General features: G+C 41.5%; 1 protein-coding gene across 1 annotated transcript in view; it reads right to left on the bottom strand.

Annotated features, from left to right (window-relative positions):
* MACC1 (MET transcriptional regulator MACC1) overlaps positions 1-24,934 on the bottom strand; it is a 132,244-nt gene that overhangs the window by 62,497 nt on the left and 44,813 nt on the right. Inside the window, exon 2 of the mRNA XM_086941885.1 lies at positions 12,720-12,830. Coding sequence (XP_086798011.1) covers positions 12,720-12,822 — 103 coding nt within the window. The 5' untranslated portion in view covers positions 12,823-12,830. The remainder of the gene's footprint in view (positions 1-12,719; positions 12,831-24,934) is intronic.

The raw sequence follows: 24,934 nt of genomic DNA, 5'->3' as shown, positions 1-24,934 counted from the left end.
ACTTTCATCAGGACCAAAACAAGCAAGTCCCTCGTGTGAACACAAGGGCAGTATCCTGTTTTATATTCTTACTGCATTGTTCAGTGATATGTAAGCACAGTAACTTACAATTCCTCTTGGGTACAGTGGCCCATGATCTGTAAAAGGTAAAAAAGCATGAAGAACATCCAAATCACCTTATTCTAGGTAATGAGTATGGACACATACATTTCACCATTAATCTTCGAGAATATCCATTTGTGGATAGACTCCTTTAAAAGAAGGCATGGGTACATCAACTGTTGAAGACCTGGATGTCATTCAAATCAAAAGGCTTTTTGGAATGCAGTTATTTCTAAAGTATATCTTCTAAAATTATGATTATATGAGGATACTGTTTTACCATCATCAAAGAGTATATTCATGCAACAGTGAAGTAAAACCAATTTGTCACAAGTTATGAAAATACCTTAGGTAGGGGCTCAACTATGGTACCATTGGGAGCAATAGAGGCGGGTGGACCCTGTAGAAACACACTGTCAGTATTTTCACAAAAAGTATAAATTAAGCAATTGTGCCCTCCTTTCAAAAAAGGTAAAAATAGCGTCCACCCACCCACACACACAGGAGTAGTTATTCACTTCAAAGGTGTGGTCCCTATGGTCTCATCTATTGCAATCTCCACGTCCTGGATGTTGACATAAGACGGCGAGGGTATTTTTAAGCGTTTGCCGATATCGGGTCCATTTTGAAACCCCTCTTGCAATTTACTGACTCATTTCATAGACCTATTGTACAACATACATCAACCTACTTGAAAGATACTAGAGTTCTTTTACAATTTCTGAGAGATACATTTTGACCCATCCTGCAATCTACTCATTGGATTAAACATGGAGAGCCTTTATACTAGCTTGCCCAAGGATGTCAACTTGGAGACCACTTAAGAGATCCTTTAAAAAGGTGACTGGCAATACAACGCATCACCACATTTTGTATTAGAATCCGGTGGGCTGGCCTAGACTGAGAATTTTAGAGGGCTCCCTCTATCTCAAATCCTTGGTACTTTCGCAAAAAACCTGGTGCCCTCACCTGGTCACGATTTTACATTCAAGCGTAGTCCCTTTTTGGAGCTTGTAATCCTCCAGTAAACCAAGGCAGCTGGCTGTATTCAAAGAGGGTTCCACAAGGTTGGATACCTTTTCAGCACGGTTCTGCTGAATCAGATTTGCTACTGAAGAGAAGCTCACAACAGGAATATCCTGTTTATTTAGCCCAGTGGCAACATGCCATGAGCAGATTGGCTTGGTAGGTTTGTCCCAGTCCCAAGTCTTAAAATCCCAAAATGTTCAAAGTCCTTGTTTTTCAGGGATGTTAGGAGAAGCCCAGTTGTAACTGGGTAGCCCTAATGGAGAAAAATATTGTTAATGGAAGACACCAACCATGTGTACCTGCATACAAATGTACGCTAAGCTATGTGGTCTACTTTCTGCTCACCTAGCTGTACATCTTGCTAAAGTGGTAGCAAGTGCTCTCTCTGGAAGCAAGTTATGGAAAATAATAATTCTGTCGCGGCTACATATAATCATTTAACGAGTAAGATAGTGGAGGTCTTCTAATCTGACAGGTTGATGCTGTTCAGGAAGAGCTAAACTCACTGTAATTTGTAATAACTAAGGTATGAATTCCAGAGCTACTGTTTTTCAAGAAGGACCAAGAGAAATCATGGGTATGACTTCAAATTATAGGGGATGTTATATGTCTTTTTATTCTCTATTGTAAATGAGCTTAAATGTGTTTTGAGTATAGGCAACAAAAGTGTCCAAAGCTGCAAAGAAATTCATACTGATGTTTTTATGATCAATGCAACGTTGAGAATTTTGCAGCAATAGTAAAAATCTAAATTAGGTAGTGATCATTGACATATTATACAGGAATAAATGTCAAGTCTTAAAGGTGGAATATCTTGTCTATGCAAATCCAGTGCCTTTGGGCATAGTATATTAAAATGCACTTAGAGATTAGCCATTGAGGCATCAATAAGGAGTCCAGCTGAGCCAAATTCCCACATGGAATCATGGTCAAGGCAATGTTTCCACACCAGAATTCACCAGTTGCAAGAAGAATTGACTCGATTTTACTAGCCGGATAATCGGACTGGTAAAATGGCTTTGGGAATGGGCAGCACTGCAGCCTAGTTAGGTTTTCTGGACCCAGCCATAGGGCAGGGCCACGTGTAATGCTCCCCCTGTCAGACTACAGTTTTCTCTGCCATATTCTACCTACCCCTGCAGCCCATAATTCACCCTGCTCAGAGCAGGTGCTGTTTCTGAGTGATAAAATCCACAAAAAATCCATTAACATCAGAATTCCACCTTGTAAAACCAGGTACACATAGGTATTCCCTATTCAATTGGGATAAACTCATAATTGCTCAGCATTGGCGGGTGTTTTTGAATGGTACCAATTTTTATGTGTGTGAATTTCCCACCTTACTAGTAACATGAATTTTGAAGTCCAGGACTAAATAGTTATACAGCTCAATATAATGAGATGTCCCAGCCAATTTGTATTTGGCATAGTTTCTCTGCAGAAGGCAAGATCCACTTTTTGCTCTTCTGATCCCTGTATTCAGACATAAGATGTAGATTCATATAACCTATTGTAAGAAACTTTAGGGCTAGTTCATGTTTGCAGGAGCTCCCCCTCTGTAAGATTTCAAGTATTGTTACAGTGCCATATAGAGTAGCAAATATTATTTGGAGGGCATGGATACTCAGCAGAAGACTACCAAATAGGGATCGGTATTTGGAGGGCTTCGAAAATGTAATGAGGCTTTCTATGGGATATTTTGTTTTGATGCATGTTTGAACGTGTATGTGTATAGCATGGTATTAATATAATGGGAATTCTCACGGAATTCTTTTGGAATGTTTTTGTATTTATACCAACAAGTACCATGTTATTGTATTTTTTTATTTAATGAAATGAATGCCAAATATATTGAAATTAAACAGAATTAAATGAATTACTTAATTTGGAATTATATAGGTGTTTATTCCTGTGTGTAAAAAAAATCTAAAAGGCCTTGATGTATAGAGAATAGTAAGTATGCCAATGCTCTTTTACCTGATGGTCAAAGACATGCAAATGATGGACCGATTGAGGAACAAACCAAACATTCACCCCCAGCCAAGAGTTCTGGGTTAAATCCATCATTCGTTATCTCACTATGACACTCCAGTTTAGATGTATGCAAATCAGTCTTGACCCTGCTCCTCGTGGGAGCAGTCCAGCCCGAACTACCAAGCCAGGTCTTCCCTGGACCAGAAACAAGGATCCCGGAACTGGAATCGGGATATCACCCCATATCAGTCAGGCTAGCTTGAATCCAGTGGCACAGTGAGCCCAGGACCCACGTCTGGGCATACCCGGCACACTTAGTTTGAGAAAGCAAAAGACACACAAATGATGGCCGGAATGCAGAAAAAATCAAACATTCACCCCCAGTCAAGCAATATGGGTTAAATCCATTGTTCTTTGGTTCCCTACACCACTCCAGCTTAGACCCAGCCATATGCAAATAGGTTTTGACCCTGCTCCTCATGGGAGCAGTCCAGCCCGAACCTTCAAGCCAGTTCCTCCCTGAACCAGAAACATGCAGTCTGGGACTGGTTTAGGGGTATCACCCTTTTCAACCAGGCTAGCTTGAATACAGTGGCACAGTGAGCCTGGGACCCACATCTGGGCATATTTTGTTCACTTAGGGAGTGAAAGTAAATACAAACAAACTATGGACAGACCACCCAGAAACTGCTAAAGTCAAATACTAATGAATTGATTTTTTGGGGGGTATTCGGGTCTTGGTACTCCTCCTGGCCAGCAAGACTTAAACTAAAAAGAGCCGCAAAAGGCATTTCCGCGTAATCAAATGCAAGTCTTGTAATATTGATTTACTTTTGTTTAAGTATGTATATAGATTTGCATTTCAAATTCTACAGTTTTATTGTGTATTTAGATGTAATTTCATAAGGAATTATGGCTTGTCTGATTTTTAATGCAAAGATGTTGGTGTACTGTATATGTAGATTGTAGGTTGATGGGGTTTTTACCCCAAAATAAAATGAATAAATAAAAAGACTTCCTCAAATTCTTGGAATGTAGTTGTAGGGAGTTGAGCTTTACAGCCATTCCCTCTGACCAGTATTAAATCAATGTTGCCTACAGAAAATGGTCAAGTGAGACATTTGAAAAGTAGGAATGCAGGATTATGACAAGACGTTCTAGCACTTCCAGTAATGTAGAAAACTGATACCACCTCCTGCATATGTTTTGTCTCATTCCTTAGACTCTTAAATAAAGCAGTACTTGAATTAATACATGTGCTCACTTCACACTTAAAACAACAGAAACCTATTTAATGAAACATCTGGATGTATTGCATACATACTGAACAGGAAAAGCCCCTCCAAAAAGTAGAGGTTTGTGCATTCTCACCAACAATCTATACTTCTGGACAAACCGTGGGGGAAAACCCTAACTTTGCAGATGTCAATCGCTGGAATGAGACCCCATAAGTAACCAAGTCAAGCAGCAAGTGCCCATGAACCTCTTCAGGCAACACTGTGCCGGCAAAATATGTTGCTCACATTTGGCAAAATATGCACACAAACTCTAGGTCTAGCAGTCAGATTCATCAAAGGAAATTCGGCTCGCAAAGGGCCAGATTCTGAGAATCTGGCCCTTTGCGTGCGCTATTTTTGCATTTGGGATTCATCATCCCAAATGCAAAAATCGCAATTATAGAAATCACTAAATTGCGATGAATTGCATTTAAGGAATCTCAATTTGAGATTCCTTAAATGCAATTCAGGAACTATTTAAAAATTGCGAATTCGCAATCTGGGGCCGCTATTTACCACGAAGTCTAAATACGTGGTAAATAGCGAAAACTTAGAAAAATGCATTTTGGTGCATTTTTCTAAGTTGTATGTTACACACACACATGTCCTTTGGACATGTGTGTGCGCAACACCAGTGTACATTACCATTTCAGAGTGCTACAGGGTGTCCTTTGGACACCCTGGCACCCTTGAAATCGCATCCTTATTTGCAATTCGCTAATTGCTAATCGCAGGCCCATAGGAATGAATGGGGAGTCATTCCTTATTTGCGATTAGCAATTAGTGAATCGCAAATAAGAAAGCTGTAGGAATCGCAATAAATATTGCGATTTCTACATGAATCCCGTTTTGCGAGTCTTTAATAGCGATTCCTTAATAATCTCTCTTAAGGACTCGCAAAACATGACAATGATGAATCTGGGGGTTAGTCACAAAAAGGCATTATGGGGTAACATCAACGTTTTTGAAAGCTTTAACTGTCTCAGTTTTTTGTAGAAGTAGTCCTAATAATACTTTTGTAAATACAGTTATCACATAAGCAGCCAAAGACATCTATTTTTACCAGAGATGAAAGACACAAGTAAGTGGCAACGCTACTCCTTACTATTTATTTTCTTTTTTCTTTGTGTAGAGAATTTTTTCCCCGTAGATACAACTCTTTCTTTGCACTCGCCCCAATTTTGGGGTAATTCCTTCCCATTCCCTCTTTAGAAACATCTTTAATTTTGCCCATGTCTGGGGTAAATCTCTGACTGCTTGCTGGGTGTTCATAGATTGAGAACATTTTCTGTATGTTGATGTGGACAAACTTTGCAGATGAATCTCATTCATGCACCACCCAAATGGCAGGTCATCTAGTCATTTCCTGATCCACAATGTAGCCCTCGTTTCTTATAACTGAATCATTTCTAGCAGAGATTCTTAATTGAGACACAACATATCTGGACATAGATACTCCTGTTATTCATCAAAGGCTTACCTAATTTTCCTACAATCAACTCTGATGAATCATTAGGGTATTACCACACTGAGAGACAGAGAAACGTGACAATGTTTTAGTGATGACACGTTAGAACAACTACAGACTAGTCAGAAGTCACTTAGGGTGAGTGTCTAGCCTTTATGCATGGCCCGGACTGTTCAGGTGAGTAAGCATTGAACACCAATGTGACTGCCCTTCTGCTGACTTTCTCTTGTATTTCACTCTCAAGAAGATTCTGACTGCAGTAATTCCCCATTGCTACTAAGGTGCTACTTAAGAGTGGCCTTTTATTCTGATCCCAGCACAAAACATGTTGTACAGGGATCAGAAGTGGTACAAAAGGGGGTGGTGATGGACGGAGCATCTGAATCAATCAAACACTCACACCCAGTCAAAGGATCTTGGTTTAATCCATCACTGTTCTTTAGCCCACTCTGCCACCCCACTTCAGACATGGTTATATGCAAATCAGTCTGACCCTGTGCCTCATGGGAACAGTCCAGCCCGAACTGCCAAGCCATGTCTTCCCTGGACCGGAAACAAGCTTCCGAGGACCGGTTTCTGGCATTCCAGTCGTCTTCAGCCCGGCTTGCTTGAATCTAGTGGCCAAGTGAGCAAGGGACTCACGTCTGAGCATACCCTGCCACACTTATGGTGGCCAAAAGCGGTACAAAAGGGGGTGGTGATGGACGGAGCATCTGAATCAATCAAACACTCACACCCAGTCAAAGGATCTGGGTTTAATCCATCACCGTTCTTTAGCCCACTCTGCCACCCCAGTTGAGACATGGCTATATGCAAATCAGTCTGACCATGTGCCTCCTGGGAACAGTCCAGCCCGAACTGCCAAGCCATGTCTTCCCAGGACCGGAAACAAGCTTCCGAGGACCGGTTTCTGGCATTCCAGCAGTCTTCAGCCCGGCTCGCTTGAATCCAGTGGCAAAGTGAGCAAGGGACTCACGTCTGAGCATACCCTGCCACATTTATGGCGGCCAAAAGCACTACAAAAGTGGTGATGATGGACGGAGCATCTGAATCAATCAAACACTCATACCCAGTCAAAGGATCTGGGTTTAATCCATTACCGTTCTTTAGCCCACTCTGCCACCCCAGTTCAGACATGGCTATATGCAAATCAGTCTGACCCTGTGCCTCATGGGAACAGTCCAGCCCGAACTGCCAAGCCATGTCTTCCCTGGACCGGAAACAAGCTTTCGAGGACCGGTTTCTGGCATTCCAGCCGTCTTCAGCCCGGCTTGCTTGAATCCAGTGGCATAGTGAGCAAGGGACTCACGTCTGAGCATACCCTGCCACACTTATGGTGGCCAAAAGCGGTACAAAAGGGGGTGGTGATGGACGGAGCATCTGAATCAATCAAACACTCACACCAAGTCAAAGGATCTGGGTTTAATCCATCACCGTTCTTTAGCCCACTTTGCCACCCCAGTTCAGACATGGCTATATGCAAATCAGTTCTGACCCTGTGCCTCATGGGAACAGTCCAGCCCGAACTGCCAAGCCATGTCTTCACTGGACCGGAAACAAGCTTCCGAGGACCGGTTTCTGGCATTCCAGACCTCTTCAGCCCGGCTTGCTTGAATCCACTGGCAAAGTGAGCAAGGGACTCACGTCTGAGCATACCCTGCCACACTTATGGCGGCCAAAAGTGGTACAAAAGGGGGTGGTGATGGACAGAGCATCTGAATCAATCAAACACTCACACCCAGTCAAAGGATCTGGGTTTAATCCATTACCTATCTTTAGCCCACTCTGCCACCCCAGTTCAGACATTGCTACATCACCACCCCCTTTTGTACAGGGATTAGAATCAGGAGTTTCATGGTAAGTACCATATCTGTGCTATTTTCCTGAGAGTGAATTTCAGGCATATCAAACCTACCAATATATACTGGACGAAAAAGGCTCAGTAAGTACCAGTCTTTATGGATTTTGGTTCACAGGGTCACCAAATTCCACATGCTATGATCTATTGTAAAGGATTCAACTTCTAAAAGACTATAATTATTGATCCTTTAATATCCCGATCCCCGGGGTATCAGATTTTAGAAGATGCCTCAAGTATCTCGCTCCAGTAATAAGACCAGCCTTTTACCAACCATGAACATATTTACATCCCTTATTTACGCATTTAGTTATAAAAATCAGATTTTTTGTACATGTAATAATAGTTGGCACAAGTATGATTTCTCCAAACACCCTGACAATGCAAACAGCAACATGGGGCTAAGGCCTTCATTAACAAGTTTTATCTGCACTAACTCTTGCACACAATAATAAAAAACAATATAAAGGTTACAGAATTTATCGCCTGCAAACATGATCCGCTTTTTGAGTTTTGCTTCTAAAATGCGGCATAACATGCACATTTTAGAGCTTACCACACAAACATCTACACAATAGGTTTCACCTGCCGAAATGTATCGAGTGGGTGCATCCAGTATGGTTTGGGTGTGATAAAGACAACAAAATCCATAATTTCGATATGTGAAATAACAAGAGTTACCACATACATAGGTCTCTGGCCCACTCTTAATGAGGACCTAAGATGTGGGCAGCATGAATGCTTTTGTGTTTAATATTCATGGAATGGTACAGCCCTATTGCTTTGGCTATCAAGCATCACTTGCGCGAACCAGAACTGGCTTAAGTCACTTCCATTTCAAGATTAGAGTATATAATGTATTGTTATGTCTGGCTCTAACAAGAAAGCCTCTGGCGTTTATTTCAGTTTCTGGATCTCATAACCCACTGCTATGACATAGCAACAGATGATAAAAACACGTGTTACTACTATGCCACTTTGTAGCAGTTGAAGGAAGGGGTAGATGATTTGGGAGGCCATACATACCAAAAAATGATAGATGGTCAAAAAGTGAATTAGGGTGATGTTTTTTGACCTTGGAGTTCTGAGTGACATCATAGTAGGCCTGGGTGGAGCTTGAGGAGTTTCACTTCACAGAAGTACCGAAAAAATCATCGGGACTCCGTGGAGTTCTGAGAGTGGGCGAAGTAGCTATAATCTACTCCTGCTGCCACCGCTAATGACCCTGATTCTATGTTTGCATAGCACCTTGTTCAGCTGCACTGACATTTCAATTAGGACAATATAAAATAGATGTATTTTTACGTGAAACACGGAAAGAGTATCAGTCAGTAAGTGAGATTGGCAGCTAGTTGTTGTAACACCTAAGCCCCCTCCTAAAATCCATGCAGTGGGGCGGGCTTGTGCTTGGTGTCTCCAAGGTTTGTAACATGCTTTCTTTTCAGCTATGAAGATATCAAACAACCCGTGGAACAAAAATATAGGGTGCACGGTACACTTAAAAATGTGTTAGGGAAAACATATACCATCTAGTCAGCAAAGCGTCTTTCACTTCCTTACCCTGTGCATGTCCAGACTGGCACTCCTATCTGTTGACTGTTTGGCATTTCAGTTTTATACTCAGGAAGCAGGCAAACTGAAAAGGCACTGAGCCCATAGCTGCAGACTTGGTATCTGCGAACATGGAAAGGCAGAAACACTGTATATGTGAGGCGACTTGGAGTGGGGTGGGGTGGAAAGCACAGAGGTGCAGTGGTGCGGATAGCAACTCTTGAAATGCTTGCAGAAACCAGGGGCCAGCACTGATTTCATATTATTTCTTTACTATGAGTCTGGAGCCAGCAACACCACTTCCAATTTTAAAGCATGACAACTACATTACACCGACGAGAGAAAGACAGCAAGAAATATGTCTTTGATAGTTAAACATTTCTGAGTATTCACAGGCATTGTACAACAGCAGCACATGTTTAACACCATCAGTGCTGCAGCAATTCCCCCTCTGTGCTACTTCTGATTTATTGTCCCTGAAGGAATTATTTCAATTCTATTCAGTAGATTAACAATATTGCCACAAAAGTGGTCAACGGTTTAAACTAGAGCAAGGAGAAAAGAAAACAGATTTAAACTGTTTTTTATTACTCAAAAAAAATTTGGGGGGGATCTTCTTTCATACACAAATATAAAATATGGCAACACAAATACTACTATGTAAGCAACAAAATTTTGAGTAGTATCAGGCAACTTTTGCTATATACATGAAACAATAAATATCATGTCAAAAACAGTACTTATAGCTATACAATCATTTAGTACTCAAATAATGAAACAGCAATGAGCAAAGAGTTGCCAGGCGTCTAGGCAACGCTTTGCTCATTGCTGTTTCATTATGTGAGTACTAAATGATTGTATAGCTATAAGTAAGTACTGTTTTTGACATGATATTTATTGTTTCATGTATATAGCAAAAGTTGCCTGATACTACTGAGAATTTTGTTGCTTACATAGTAGTATTTTTGTTGCCATATTTTAGATTTGTGTATGAAAGAAGATCCAAAAGAAAAAAAAAATGAGTAATAAAAAACAGTTTAAATCTGTTTTCTTTTCTCCTTGCTCTAGTTTAAACCGTTGACCACTTTTGTGGCAATATTGTTAATCTACTGAATAGAATTGAAATAAATCCTTCAGGGACATCTTTGATTGTTATTGATAATACCCAGTCCCTTTGGGAATATTGGGTGGCTCTATTGTATTTAAACTTCTGATTGACTGCCATTGTTCATGCCGAGCTCAGCTCGTCATGAGCACACGAGCAGTGTACTACTGCATGACGAGCTGAGCTCGTCATGAGCATCGAAGGGGTTAATGAGACAGACTTATAACAGAAGACACTGTCCTTTGCAAATCGGGAGAAGTGGCTGGCTAATAGCCATTGCTCAGTAATCCAGCCCCACTTGGTGCGAGGGCGATAAGTGTGAGAAAGATCGAGAGAGGCATGCCTTCTCGTTAACACATCTCATCATTATATATCGCCCTCTGAGGCAGCCAAGCACGGCAGCTTCAGATCTTACCTGCACGATTCACTCGGTGACCCCCGTACCATTTACAGATTTGAGAGCAGGTTACTGAAAGCCGCTGCACACGCACTCTGCTCAGTAGTAGAATGCCTGTAAGCAGCGTCGGATTGGTAACGCGGGCATTCGGGCAATGCCCGAGGGGCCGGTGTCCGAGGGCTGCTGTGGGCTGGTTTTTTTTAGCAGTCTGGGGGGCTATTTGGGAGCTGTCTCTGTTCTTCTGATACAGTCAGCGGCCCAGTGGGAGTCTGAGTGGCCTTTCTAGAGGCGGATGGGCGCCAATTACCTCCGTTTAGCACAGGTATCACTCCCTTTGTCTCTCGGGCCGGCCCATTAATGTCTGCACATACTGAGCGGGGGTAGGGGGCCTGAGTAGAAGTGGCATCACTTGTTTCACCAGTGTAAACTAAAGCGTGCATTTTTTTTACCTCCCCCCCCCCCCTCCTAAACTGTTTTTTATAAGATTACACCAACGCAGTGATATGAGAAGTGTTTATGCAAATGTGGGCCGATTTTTTTTTTTGTGTGCCCAGGCCGATTTTCATTCCCAATCCAACCCTGCCTGTAAGTGCTGGACCACAGGGACGTCCACCAGTCAGGTGGAGCCACGTGGAGGAGGGGGGCTTTGAGTTCTCACTTGCTCCCCCAGCTGGTTGCCAATCAGTCACAGTCTCTCTCTCTCTCTCTCTCTCTCTCGCTTTCTGTAGAGTTGTTTTTCTTATGTTCACAGGTGAGCATGGTCAGCACAAGCCGGTAAACTCAGCTCCGCAGGTGGTTGACAAAGTTTTACCCAACTCCGTGCTCAGAGCGTAGTACGGAGTGGTAAAAATGGTGGGAACTCCGCTGGCAGAGTCTATTTGATGTCACTCATAACCCCCAGGAGAAGAATATCACGGAGACACATCAACAGATGTATTTTTAGCATTCCTTATTCGCATCTAAGAACCCATGACAAGTAGAATTACCTTTGCACGGTCAATTGATCTTAGGTGTCCTTTAACAATTACTGGTTTAAAAAAAGACTAAGAAAAACACAATACTGTTCATCCGAACCTACACATACTTTCAATTAATAAACAGTTAAACGGCCTCAATTGGGAGAGGATGTAGCGAAGAGCTAAAGCCTCGAGCTCAAAGCTGGGCGGGGTTGGAGTCTCGGCAGTGACGCTCAACATCCTGTGATTCTGGGCAAATCATTTCATCTCCCCCTGCCTAACAAAACAAACTGAATGTGTCCATCTGTAACACAATCGGTGCTCATGTTAAGCGCTCCGATACCTTCAGGTCAAGTTTGCGCTATATAAAACGCTATAAGAAAAATACAATGACAAATAACATGGTATTTAAAGTTAAGCGCGATGTACTTTCTTTTTGCTGTTTCATGCATCTATCGTGTGTTTTTGATAAGGCTTCTGCATATGGTTCATGCGTTCCTGGCGATATACATCGTGTTCCTGTCACGGAAGCTACTGCCCAAATTCTTATTTGATTCCCAGTTGCCTGGTGTGAAGTAGGTCACGTGTCCAGCCTGTTCTAGTTAAGTTGTTAAGTTTCATCACACCTGTATTCGCAGGAAATGACTTCGTGCCTGGCTGCTTATTCTCAAGCCATTAACCACGTGCCTGCCCCGATATTACTGTAAAGCAATTCGAAATGTCACGTCTCCTTCTAAAATTGGTATCAGCCATTCCTGTAATGATCTAAACACGTTCAGAGATGTTGAGCAACAACGGTTTTAAAGTAAAACATTATTCCGAGTGCCTTTTCTTAGAAGATTTGCGTCCACCAGACCACCATGGCCCACCCACTCGCCCCCTCCCTTCATTTTTAGATGCTCATCAGCTCGAAGCCATGCGGTGTTGAGGTCAGACAAATAGGTCATTTCTTAACATGTACTAAGAGCACTTCAATACTATTCGTTTAACCGGTTGACTTACTCGTTTCTGTCGGTCTTCTGTCGTCCCAGTCAATCAAGGTCCCTTCCGACCGACTCCGTGAAATTGTGCCTGTCTGGAAGGACAGTGTCCTGCTAGCCGACATTATGTCTCCTAGAAAAACAGGACAGGCATCAAATCATCTCAGTGTTTATGCTTTGTCCAAAATATGTACAAAGAAAAAGTCCGATTTATGATGCTCAGATTGCAGTACGCCTATTATGTCAAAAATAGCGGCTGCGGTTTGCCACAAGTATGTAAAGTAATTTACAGGGAGTCATGTACAAGGTGGATTTGGGGGCAATTAGTGGAATTAATGTAGAAACTGAAAGACAACAGGAAACATCCATTTTTTTGGGGTGGTTAAAAGCATATGTTGTGTAGAGACACTTATTATTACATTATTCCAATGCAAAACAATGACTACTGAAAAAAAAAATAAAGCACAAGCTAAGATCGGGCCAAGCTACAGGTACATAAAACATACCGATTACTACTGATACCAGAAGAATCCCAGCCACAGTGGACGCAAAGTTCCCTTCCTTAAATCATTCTCTGCGCGCAAATGCTTTTAGTACTTTTTTATAGGAACTGCATATTCCAATAATATAAACTTTGCAAAAAAGAGCCACTAATTAACAATTTACACACAGTATCTAACTTTTCACACAAAGCATAAGTGCTTCGCAAACCCCAGCTCAAAGCTAAAATTAAACAGCAGCCTACAGACACAGGCGGGAGTTTCTTTATTTGCCTTGAGGTATAAATACACTACAATCTCCTCCCTCCAAGACCATTATGTCCTCATTTAAATTTTGTAGGCCCACTGTCCAGACATTTACATTTTAATATTAACTAAAACAGGTGTAGTTGCACCAGCATTCCATTTTGTTTAAGACGTGAATTGCCGTATCTCAGCCACGGGTGTAGTCATCTATCAGTGATTTCACTAGGGCAATGTCACTAGGACCCAGCGGCAGAAGGGTACCAGTGACCCAGGTGCTGATACGATTCAACTGTGCCAAGTACCACGCATCTCGGGTTAGTATAATGCATTTGTTATTTTTGCCGCATCACAGCGAGGACCCGAGATCGTCACACAATCAGAGGTAGCAGCATGTTCTCAGTGCCTCACAGTATCACCTCATTAACTATGTGTACACTTAACAGTGGTGCGTCCATATATCTCTGCTGAGCCTGCACCCCAGGGCCATCAGAGGCCATCTCTTCTGGTGAAATACAGGTGATGGCACGCCTCCATTTGGGCAGCAACGTGTCTCTTGGGTTTGCTTCTTTTTTCTGTGGTTGGCTAAAGATGAAATACCCACGCGCACACTGCGCAGCCTACCAGTATGCCCCACCAAAGAAGTTGGTGCCCGAGGAACTAATGAACTAGAACTGTGGAACTAATGGAACTGGAACTGTAGCGCCTCCACACTTACCCCAATCTTTGCACTGTCACAAAAAAGAGCTACTTGGCCATTTATAGGCGCCTTGTACTGCACGTTGCATACATCTGTTTCTGAATCACAGTCGCTGTTGTGACCTGCATAGGAAAAATGCTAGAGAGTCATAGGTCAGAGCCTGACTGGCCCTTTCAATAGTCCACAAGTACTTTGATTTTGCCCGCTGCTTCCGAGGCCAGTCACACCTCTGTAATTAGTTTGAAAGTCGGCTCCTTTGACCCGTCGGGAGCATTTAAATACTAAGAGGACGGCCCTACAATATTGCTCGCTTTAACATACTTTGCTAATTAAATATTTGACATTTCTAAGAATGGCATACATTTCCATTATTTCATGCACAAGTTAAATGGTATTTTTCCAAAAATAAAACAGTGCATGAGACATTGACATTTGACAGTAAATCATCTTACATTTAGAAGGATGATACAGTATATGCGTCGCTCTAGCCTGAACGTCTGCAATATATGTTGTAAGAGGAATGAGGCTTTGGTGTGTTGTGTGAGAACAATATTTACTACTTCAAATCTCTTCTGACACTCGAAGGCAAATTCCTAGACAGAGTTCTGCCAGAGAGCTTAGTTCTAACTCTCCAAAGCAATGGCATGCAGGTAATAAAACATGATAAGGTCGGCAGAGGCAGGCCTGGCCTATGTAGGTGTGAGCAGCTCATCAAGTCTTGGTTTTTAATTTGCATTTTTGCACTTCTAATCTTGCCTTTACAATGAGTACAATAAAACAACGAGAAGCTGTATCAAAGTAAAACCCCAGGCTCGAAGAGGCAATCAATCAATCAATCAAATAAACTTTACTTGGTTTTACAAAAAGCAATAAAAGTTTCACAAATACAGGTGTATAAAAACAATGGTACATCATTAAAACAGTTAAAAAAATGAGACCCTCTACACAGTTTATAGTTAAAAACAATACCCAGCCGCCCAAAATTATTCAAAGCCTTGAAGTGCAATGTGCTCGCAAAGCATAACTTTCTATTATATTTACTCAAATGCGAAAGCTAGACCTACTAAGCTAATAGGTCATACCTAGTTCATCCATTCTGTCTACACAGCCACACAGGCCCTAGATTTCAAAGAATCTTTTAAAAAACCTACTATAAAACTAATACAGTCCTCTTTCAACAATTGAAGATACATAAGGGCAGGACGAGCCTGTCTGAAATTAATTCTTTTTAAATGGAAACCAGAAAATACCTTTGAGGGGTTTCATACAACTTACATAATAATAATAATAATCCTGTATTTGTAAAGCGCACAGCTACCCGTAGGTTTCCCGGCACTGGGGGCCGTCGGGAAGATTAAGCAAGCTATTGCCCAGAGTCACATGGTGCTGGGCAGACCTCTGCCTCCGGTGCCGGGGATCGAACCGTGATTCCCAGCGTCCAGCATCAGTCGCCCTGGCCGCTGTGCCACACCTCTTTCACAACATGTAAAACATAAAATGCAGCAGATCCTGCGGAGACTGTCCGTCGCAGCCACAGGGAGCTAGCACTTGACCTCTACTGTATCCTTTAGGCCTGGCCAACAAGATGCGAAAAATGTTCATCCAAAACGTAGTTAATAAAAACCTCTCGTGTGTTGATAGAAACCCCATAAGATAAGGTTCCGTTGTCTGGATTGTTTTGAGCATTAAAAACATACGAACACTTGGTTTCAGCATCTCCTGCACCTCCCTGTCCAATTTCCTTGAGGTTAAGAAGGCTACCTTAATTGTTTCCACGTCCTTCTTAGCAATGGATTCAGGGTTACAAAATAAATCTGCGCGGCCTGCCCCTTCCAAGCTGCTTTTAATGTATTTTAACCAAGGAATTCGGGACGCATTATCGAGAGACATACACTCTCTTAAAATTAAATGGTTAAGAGTTAAATCTTTGTTCAGCCAGCACCTCAGCGAAAACACCAGAGGGCGCAGTGCAAGGACATCGCTTAAATAGGGGACCCCCAGTTCCTCATTGACCGCTAGGTTCTGCACGGAACACACAATAGGCGCTTTATAAAGTCATTCTCAGCCACAGCAATATGTCCCCAGATTTCACTATGCTAGCTAGCTATGGTCATTGTTTTGGCTTGATAGACATTCAACATGGCTCCTGTTGGTTTATTCCATATTTTAGTGAAGTCAAAAATTGCTGCATTCACCCAGACCAGGTTTCCCTTTTTCCTCAAAATTAAAGGACCCCATTTTAGTTGGTGTGACGACCGGATTTTTGGACCAGATAGAATCCGCTCACAAAACACCACCAATCCAGCCGAAACGTAACCATCTCCCTCCTCAAGACCCATTTATCCAGGCACCTGGGTACCTACCTGAGGATGGGGAATTAGCAATATACAAGCTCATATCATCAAAAACACCACTAAATCTATAGGATTACTAGGAATACTCACTGATTACTAAGGACGTCCATGCTCTACACCACACTCATACCTTATAGTCTCGCGGCAACTCAGACCCAGACTATGCTACCCTCCTACTCATAGTGAAGGGGGCAGTTCCGATAACTTACCATTACACACTGACCACAACCAGTGCTCGCTCAAGCCACAATCCTGTGGGTATACACACTGACCACAACCAGTGCTCTCACTATTTCATACATACACAAGCCACAATCCAGTGGGTATACACACTGACCACAATCAGTGCTCTCATTAACGCCCTTTCCCTAGCGGCGATCTCATTACACACCGGGTCCCTCCGGTGCTCTCTCAAGCCGCAATCCTGTGGGTATACACACTGACCACAATCAGTGCTCTCATTAACGCCGCTACACAACGACGATCACTTTCCTATGAATACCTTCAGCTCTCTCTCTCTCTCTCTCTGTTGGGAAGTTTCTCTCTCTATATATATAATATCTACTGGGGATGTCTCATATACAATTGTTATATTTTATGTGGTACACAAGAATGGCCAAATTACAATATGCAAAGATTATTATCAAATACAAGTGCTCCTCTACTCCCTTGCTCCGTTACCATTTACCTGGACGGGAGATGCATCCGTTCACATAACAGCATCTGACTAGAAGAAAGGTTAACCTTATTATAAATAATAACAGTTACACAATGGTACTATATGCAAAGGTTATTCCTTGATTTAGGCGCTCCTTCTCCCTTTTTATCCATCAGTTACCATACAGCATCTGGCTAGAAGAAAGGTTAGTCTTATCAATAAGAACAACACCTGCACAGCTGTTCGCTAAGAACTGGGGTTCCTTTATTATTATAACATCACAATAACTAGCAATCTAGACATAGCCTGAAAAGTAAAAGGGGAATAGACACATACACAGATCTGCGGGGTCTCTTTATTATAATGGAAAGCTTTATTACTAATTATAGCAGACTGCACACCGCTGAAAGAAAAAGGATTAGCAATACAGTAGGGAATCTAGCCTAGGAAATAAAAGACAAGATTAATGTATATGGGCACTAATATAACAGGACAGATATCACCTGATTAGTATGAAGTCTTGTTCTAGCTGCTAATCAAAAAGGGGGGGAGGGGGGATCACTTGTCCTGTGTAACCTGGGTACAGTTCTAACTGGAATGACCCTTGGTAAAAGACCCTCATACACATGTAGTAATGGTGGTATGGGCGGTATATCTTGGTTCTCCGCCTTCGTTTACACGTCTGTGCAGAATCATGGGGTCAGTTGGTATGCAGCCGCTGCCTGGAGGAGATCACCCTAGGTTAAAACAGTAGTGATCAGTGATGATAGGTGATGTGTAGGTGAATATCTTTAAAACAATCCAATCATGCCAGGAGGAATGTAATTTTATTGTCCGGGATTGAATTGGTGGTTGAGGATATGTCAGAATACGTTTGAGAAATAATTAGGTTTCACACATATTCCATCCTCAAGTGTTCAAACAATGGTCAACATGTTTCAGCCTTATTGCCCAAAGGGTCGGTACGGCTTTCTTCAGGACCAGGTGAGTTCTGTGCAGAGAGTGACGTAAGTCTACTCTTTAATGAAGGTCAAAATTGGACCTTTCATCGGCTAAATTGTTACCGTCTCAAACGGGTACCCAGAGGTTGGAAGGAGGGGCTTCTCGTTGCTCCGCTCTCGAACATGCAGCTTGTGCTGTCTCTTCCTCTCGCGGTCGCGGACAATAAAATTACATTCCTCCTGGCATGATTGGATTGTTTTAAAGATATTCACCCACACATCACCTATCATCACTGATCACTACTGTTTTAACCTAGGGTGTTCTCCTCCAGGCGGAGGGTGCATACCAACTGACCCCATGATTCTGCACAGACGTGTAAACGAAGGCGGAGAACCAAGATATACCGCCCATACCACCATTACTACATGTGTATGAGGGTCTTTTACCAAGGGTCATTCCAGTTAGAACTGTACCCAGGTTACACAGGACAAGTGATCCCTCCTTCCCCCCTTTTTGATTAGCAGTACTTAAAGCCAAGGAACTTGGTGGGATCACTAACATTCCTTCTCCCCATTCTTGATTGCTACGTCTTGTTCTAGCTGTCATCTGGGTTCCTCTCTCGTCTGTGCCTTGGCTCATCTCAGATTCACCCCTGCACTCTTGGACACACATCTGTGCTGATCACTCTGCACTGGATTCCTATCCCTCACGAACTGTCTTCACCTTCCAACTTCAGTCTAATGATATAGTTTCTGCCGCTCTGATAACCGGTCGCTCCACTAGCTTCTTCACTCTGTCTGATTGCTCCAGCTCCAATGTCCAACTCACTCCAGCTGCTCTCACAGACTAACCCACGATATAACTTCAGTCTCTTCCAAAAGGCATCACTCCAAACTCCAGCTGTTAACTGCCTGCTCCAACTGATCACAACTCCTTCTGATAAGTAACTGCTTCTGACTGCTTTCTTCAGCTCCAAACATCATCTGACTTCTCTCTTCAGCTCCAAACACCATCTGCTCTCTACCATTCTAAAACACCAACTCACTTCTCTCTCCAGCTCCAACTGAACTCTCTGCCTCCTCTGCACTTCCCTAATATAGAATGCTCTCTCCTAGTGGAAAGTTGTTACATTTCCTTTTCCATGTTTTCTCTCTGCACCTTTAAATCCCCCTTGTTTTTCTTTAAGTGTTCTTAAGAACACCAATACCTTCTAAGCTTCAGGTCAGTTGCACTGCTCCTGTTGACCAAGAAGGACTATCTGTTGCTGGGCTGCATATTAAACCTCTTCCTACTACAAGCTGTTCCTATGGATTATTTAACAAAATTGGCGACGAGGGTGACCTTCTTCTGAGGACTGCAGCACAGGTGTGGAGTCATTTCATCAAATTTGGAAAATTTTCAAACTTTTAAAACCTTCCTTTCTATTTTTACATAAAGGATCTACTGATATAAAGGATCTACTAGCATCGTATTGAACAAGAAGAAATTCTGATTTAGAAGACTCTTACCAACAGGAAGTTATTGATTTTAAACTATTTCAAGGTAATTTTTATGTGTTTACCTTTGAATTTGTGACTCTGGCTGGTGAATCGCGAGACGCCAACACGAGAACGACTTGTGGCTCGTAAACATGAGATACAGCACGAGACCGACGCATCCATTTACAGGCGTCATCACAAGTACGCTCCTCTTTTCATTCTCTCAGGCGTCACAGAAGTCAGCAGAACAAGAAGGGAAACAGCGCGAGTATCGTGTGAGCGCGTCAAAGGAAACAGCGCGAGCATCACGTGAGCGTTTCCTGTGCGTGCCGATGTAATTGCGTACGTCCAAAAGCGTGGCGGCCATTTTAACTTGTTATTACTGTTGTCATAGCAACGTTTCACCGCGGATCGGTGATTTTGCTTCCTAAAGCTCTTCTGACCTTTTCTGACTTCGCCGATACAAAGGAAAAAGGAAATATAAAACAAAGTAGGCTATTTATCTTTCGTTTTATTATTTTTACATCGTTGGAAGATATTAAAACTCAAGATCTGTTTGACTTGAAGTACTTTCAGACTACATTTCTGACACTTATTGATAAACATTAAGAAGTCATTTTTACTCACCTATTACAGGAATATTAGTACTTCATTGTTAGAGTGATTCTTGTGGGTTACAATTTTTTTTTTTAAATGTGGGTTATAATCACTCAAAAATTCTAGACATGCAGTTTGATTCACCTGAAAAATGTTTACAGAACAAAGGTGATCCTCCTATTCCTTGGAATCGTTGGAAGGAGGAATTTTTCAACTACATGAAAGCCATTGATGGCGAACGAATGGGTGCGGAGAGGAAAAAAAGTATTCCTTTACACTGCTTAGGTTCTGAGGGACAAATGATTTTTAGAGCTTTACCTCCTGTGCCACCTGAGTTAGGTGAAGGTGAGGGTACTAATGTATATAAAGAAGCATTGCTTAGGATTGAGAAAAGATTTAAACCTGTTTCTAATATAGCCCTTAATAGGTACAAGTTCTACACTCGTGCACAACAAGAGTCAGAATCGTTTGATGAATTCATGACTGCATTGAGATCTTTATCCATTCATTGTAATTTTGGTACCATATGTGATGAAATGTTGAGAGATCAGATTATTGTTCATGTAAAGAACAAGAAAACACAAGAACCTTTATGGGAACTAGGAGATCCAATATTGTCTGAGGCAATTGCCATTGCTAAATCACTAGAACAATCAGAAAAGTGGATGCTCACAGTTCAAAAACATACTGCTAATAAGTCAGATTCTCATGATGAAATTTGAATTATCAAACATAGAGAAGGGCAAAGTAGTGATAATTCACACCAACATTTTAATACCAACAGATTTAGCAATACGAGGAATTACAAGAGATTTGATAAATCTGTGATATGTTATAAATGTGGTAGTAGGATGCATGTTGCTTCATATGCTGGATGTCCTGCTCTTAATAAAGAATGCAGGAAGTGTGGAAGGCTAGGACATTTTTCTAATGCTTGTAGAGATGTAAGGAAATTTGTTCAAAATCCAAAGGGTAAAGTAGCTGTTGTTACAGAAGAACCTTCTAAAACTTGCAGTTGTGTTTGTGAGACTACGGAGAATTGTTTTACATCTAATAAAGGTTTTGTAGTTTATCTTGCTGAAGAGATTTCTTTGATTGAAACTGATGGTCAGGTCATTAAGAAACCTATTAGTGAAATGTTGGTTTGTGGTGTAAGTCTTAATTTGATGGCTGATTCAGGCTCGCCTTGGACCATTATTACTAAGGAGTATTTTGATGAGCGTTTAGGACATGTTTTAAATTTTGCAGACATTCTTCCATCTGAGATTTGTGCAGTTCGTTTCAATGGTTCAAGAGTAGAGATGATAGGTTATTTTTCGGTCAAGATTACTTTCAGATCCAGGTGTGTGGAGGTTAAATTGTATGTTGCGGTTAAAGGTGTGAATGTGATTGGTTGGAAGGATCAATGGAGATTTGGCATAATACTTAATCCCCGTGCCAAGGATCCAGTTATTCTTGGTGAGATTTTTGAGGATGAGAAGGTGTCTTCTCTATCCAATGAAAAAGGTACTGAGTTAATAAAATCAGAATTTAAAGATGTTTTTTCAGACAAGTTAGGTATGCTTCAAAATTGTTCACATCAAATTAAACTCAAATCTGGAGTGGTCCTTGTTAAGCAGAAATTGAGAGGGGTACCTATTAATGTAAGGTCAGATCTCAAGAAAACTTTGGATGAGTTGGTCTCGGAGAAGATTATTGAACCCATTGACTCTGCAGAATGGGTTTCTCCGATTGTTTTAGTTAGGAAACCTGACAAATCTTTGAGAATGTGTGTGGACCTCAGGGCCCTTAACTTAGCTATAATTGTGGATTGTCATCCACTTCCTAATATTAATGAAGTTGTTTCTATGCTAGAAGGTGCTAAGGTATTTTCCACTCTCGATTTAAGATCGGCTTATCACCAAATTACCCTTACAGCTGATTCCAAATGCCTTACAGCCTTTATCACTCCGCAGGGTCTTTTTCAGTACACAAGAATGCCGTTCGGGTTGGCTTCGGCAGCCTCAGTTTTTCAGAGGGTCATGTATAATATTTTTAGAGATGTAGATCACTTTGTAAAGTGTTTCCAAGACGACATTTTGATTTTTTCAAGTACGGATGAAGAACATCCTATTCATTTACGTTGTGTGTGTGAGAAGTTGAGAGAGAGTGGTTTGACCTTGAAGTCTAGCAAGTGCAAGTTGTTTCAATCCTCGGTTGAGTATTTGGGTCACACATTATCAGGCGATGGTGTGGTACCCAAAAAATCGAATGTGGATGGCATTAGTAAAGCTCCTCCTCCTGTTAACAAAGACCAATTGTTATCCTTTGCAGGCATGTGCGAATATTATAGCAAGTTTGTCAATAATTTTGCCACAAAGATGGAGCCCCTAAGAAAGCTTTTAAGACATGGTAATTCCTTTGTTTGGGATAAGGAACAGCAGAAGGCTTTTGAGCTTATCAAATCTGATATTCTGCATGCTCCCACTCTTAGACCTTTCTGTCTAACTAAAATGTGCATCATCACGGTTGATGCAAGTATGTATGGTCTTGGATCAGTTTTATCTCAAAGGTCAGGCCAAGAAGAGTGGAATGTTTGTTTTGCGTCTCGCACACTTAATGAAACAGAGCGCAGGTATGCTGTCATAGAAAAGGAACTTTTGGCTTGTGTGTGGGCGATCGAGCATTTCAGAAATTTCATTTGGGGAAGTAAATTTGTTCTTAGGACTGATCACAAGCCATTAGTTAATATTCTTTCTCCTGGTGGTGGATTAAATTCCACGGCTCGCATTTCCAGGTTAACCTCCAGACTTCAGGAATATTCTTTCATTCCAGAGTATGTACCAGGAAAAAAAATGTAGTTGCAGACTTTATGTCTCGTCATCCTTGTTTAGTTTCTGATTGTAAAAATATGTGTGACTCTGAAGTTGTCACTTGCTTACAAGATGTTCTGTCCAATTCTTTTGGCGAAATTTCTGAAAATTTGTGGGAAACCTCTGATAATCAAGATCTTACTTTACAGTCTATCAAGAAATATATTATAGAAGGATGGCCTGATAAGAAACTTTTAAAAGAGGATTTTATGCCATTCTTCAATGTGTCTACTGAATTAGAATTGGAGAATAATTTGGTGTTCAAATCTGGTAAGTGTGTTCCAACATTTACCATAAAAAATTTGATTTTAGATGTTGCACACAAATCTCATCCAGGAATGTCGGCCATGAAGAGATTGATAAGGAATTACTTTTGGTGGCCAGCATTGGATCGTTTAGTTGAACACAAAGTAAGAGAGTGTACTGTTTGCATGGGAAATTACAAAATGTTAAAAGTCAATGTTCCTCCTTTGAAGACAACCTCTTGGCCTATTTCTCCTTGGAGAAAAGTTGCTTTTGATATATCTGGTCCATTTATGTGTCTTCCATCTGATTCTCGATATGCATTTGTTCTTGTAGATTACCATTCAAAAGGGCCAGAAGTTAAGTTTGTTTCGTCTGCTTCTACCAACATGGTTGTAGAATTTTTCAAGGAAGTATTCTCCAGGGAGGGTTGTCCTTCTGTCATGGTCACGGACAATGGGGTTCAACTTACCTCATTAGAGATGGAGAATTTTCTTAAATTACATTCCATTAAACATCATACTGTTTCCTTTTATGAATCACATGAAAATGGATTGGTAGAAAGTTTTAATAGAGTTTTGAAAGGGTTCATTTCTGATGTTTCCAAGTCTGGTTCTGATTGGAAAACTCTTTTGAGAGAGAACCTGTGGCTCTACAGGATTACCCCCCATTCAACTACAGAAGTCAGTCCTTTCCGCTTGCTCAAAGGACGTGATCCTGCTTCTACCATTTGTCCTTGGTGGTTCAGGGATTAGTGTTCTAATAAATCTTTTTAAAAGGATTTGGTTGAACAAGCCGCTCAAAAGGTTAAGGATAAACAAACTAAAACCAAATTGTGGTATGACAATAAGTGGAATGTCAAATCTCTAATTTTGCTGTGGGTGATGTTGTCAAGATTAAAAAAGCAGGTCTTGTTTCAAAATGTTCTGATAGGTTTGGTAAACCTATGAAACTGGTTAAAGTGTTTGGCAACAGTGTCATTACCCAGGATAGCAGGTTGTGGAACATGAAGCGTGTTCTAAATGCCCGATTGTACAACAAGCCTCTCCTTCCAGTACTAGAATTTCTAGTAGTTCTATTGCCTCAAGAGTCAAGTCTTCTGATCGCTCAAGGCTGTTTCCTGTAAAATTTGATGATTATGTTTCATAACCCTTTAGGTTCTTTCTTTTGTATTGAAGGGAGATGTGCTACATTTCCTTTTCCATGTTTTCTCTCTGCACCTTTAAATCCTCCTCGTTTTTCTTTAAGTGTTCTTTAGAACACCAATACCTTCTAAGCTTCAGGTCAGTTGCACTGCTCCTGTTGACCAAGAAGGACTATCTGTTGCTGTGCTGCATATTAAACCTCTTCCTACTACAAGCTGTTCCTATGGATTATTTACCAAAAGTTCCAGCCAGTAGCCTCCTCCCACCGAATCCATGCACCAGGCTCACTGCTCCAGACGCCCCCACAGTGATCAACTGCTTGTTTCGTCTAGAGCCCAGGCACATTTCCTGATAAGATTCAGATCCGGCCAGTTCTATCCAGTTTACAAAGAGCGAACAACACCTCATAACTAAAACATCACCTTTACCCTGCAAGCATCTCAGTCTGCAGGGACAGAAAGCAAAATGGAGTCTCCCTGGTTCTGGGCCTTGTAGGCCCGAAAAGGATGAAATAACACTTAGCTC

The sequence above is a fragment of the Lissotriton vulgaris genome, chromosome 10 (assembly GCF_964263255.1).
Source record: "Lissotriton vulgaris chromosome 10, aLisVul1.2, whole genome shotgun sequence".
NCBI lineage: Eukaryota > Metazoa > Chordata > Amphibia > Caudata > Salamandridae > Lissotriton > Lissotriton vulgaris.
Note: the sequence above shows the minus strand (reverse complement) of the source record. Positions and strands in the feature narration are given on the sequence as shown.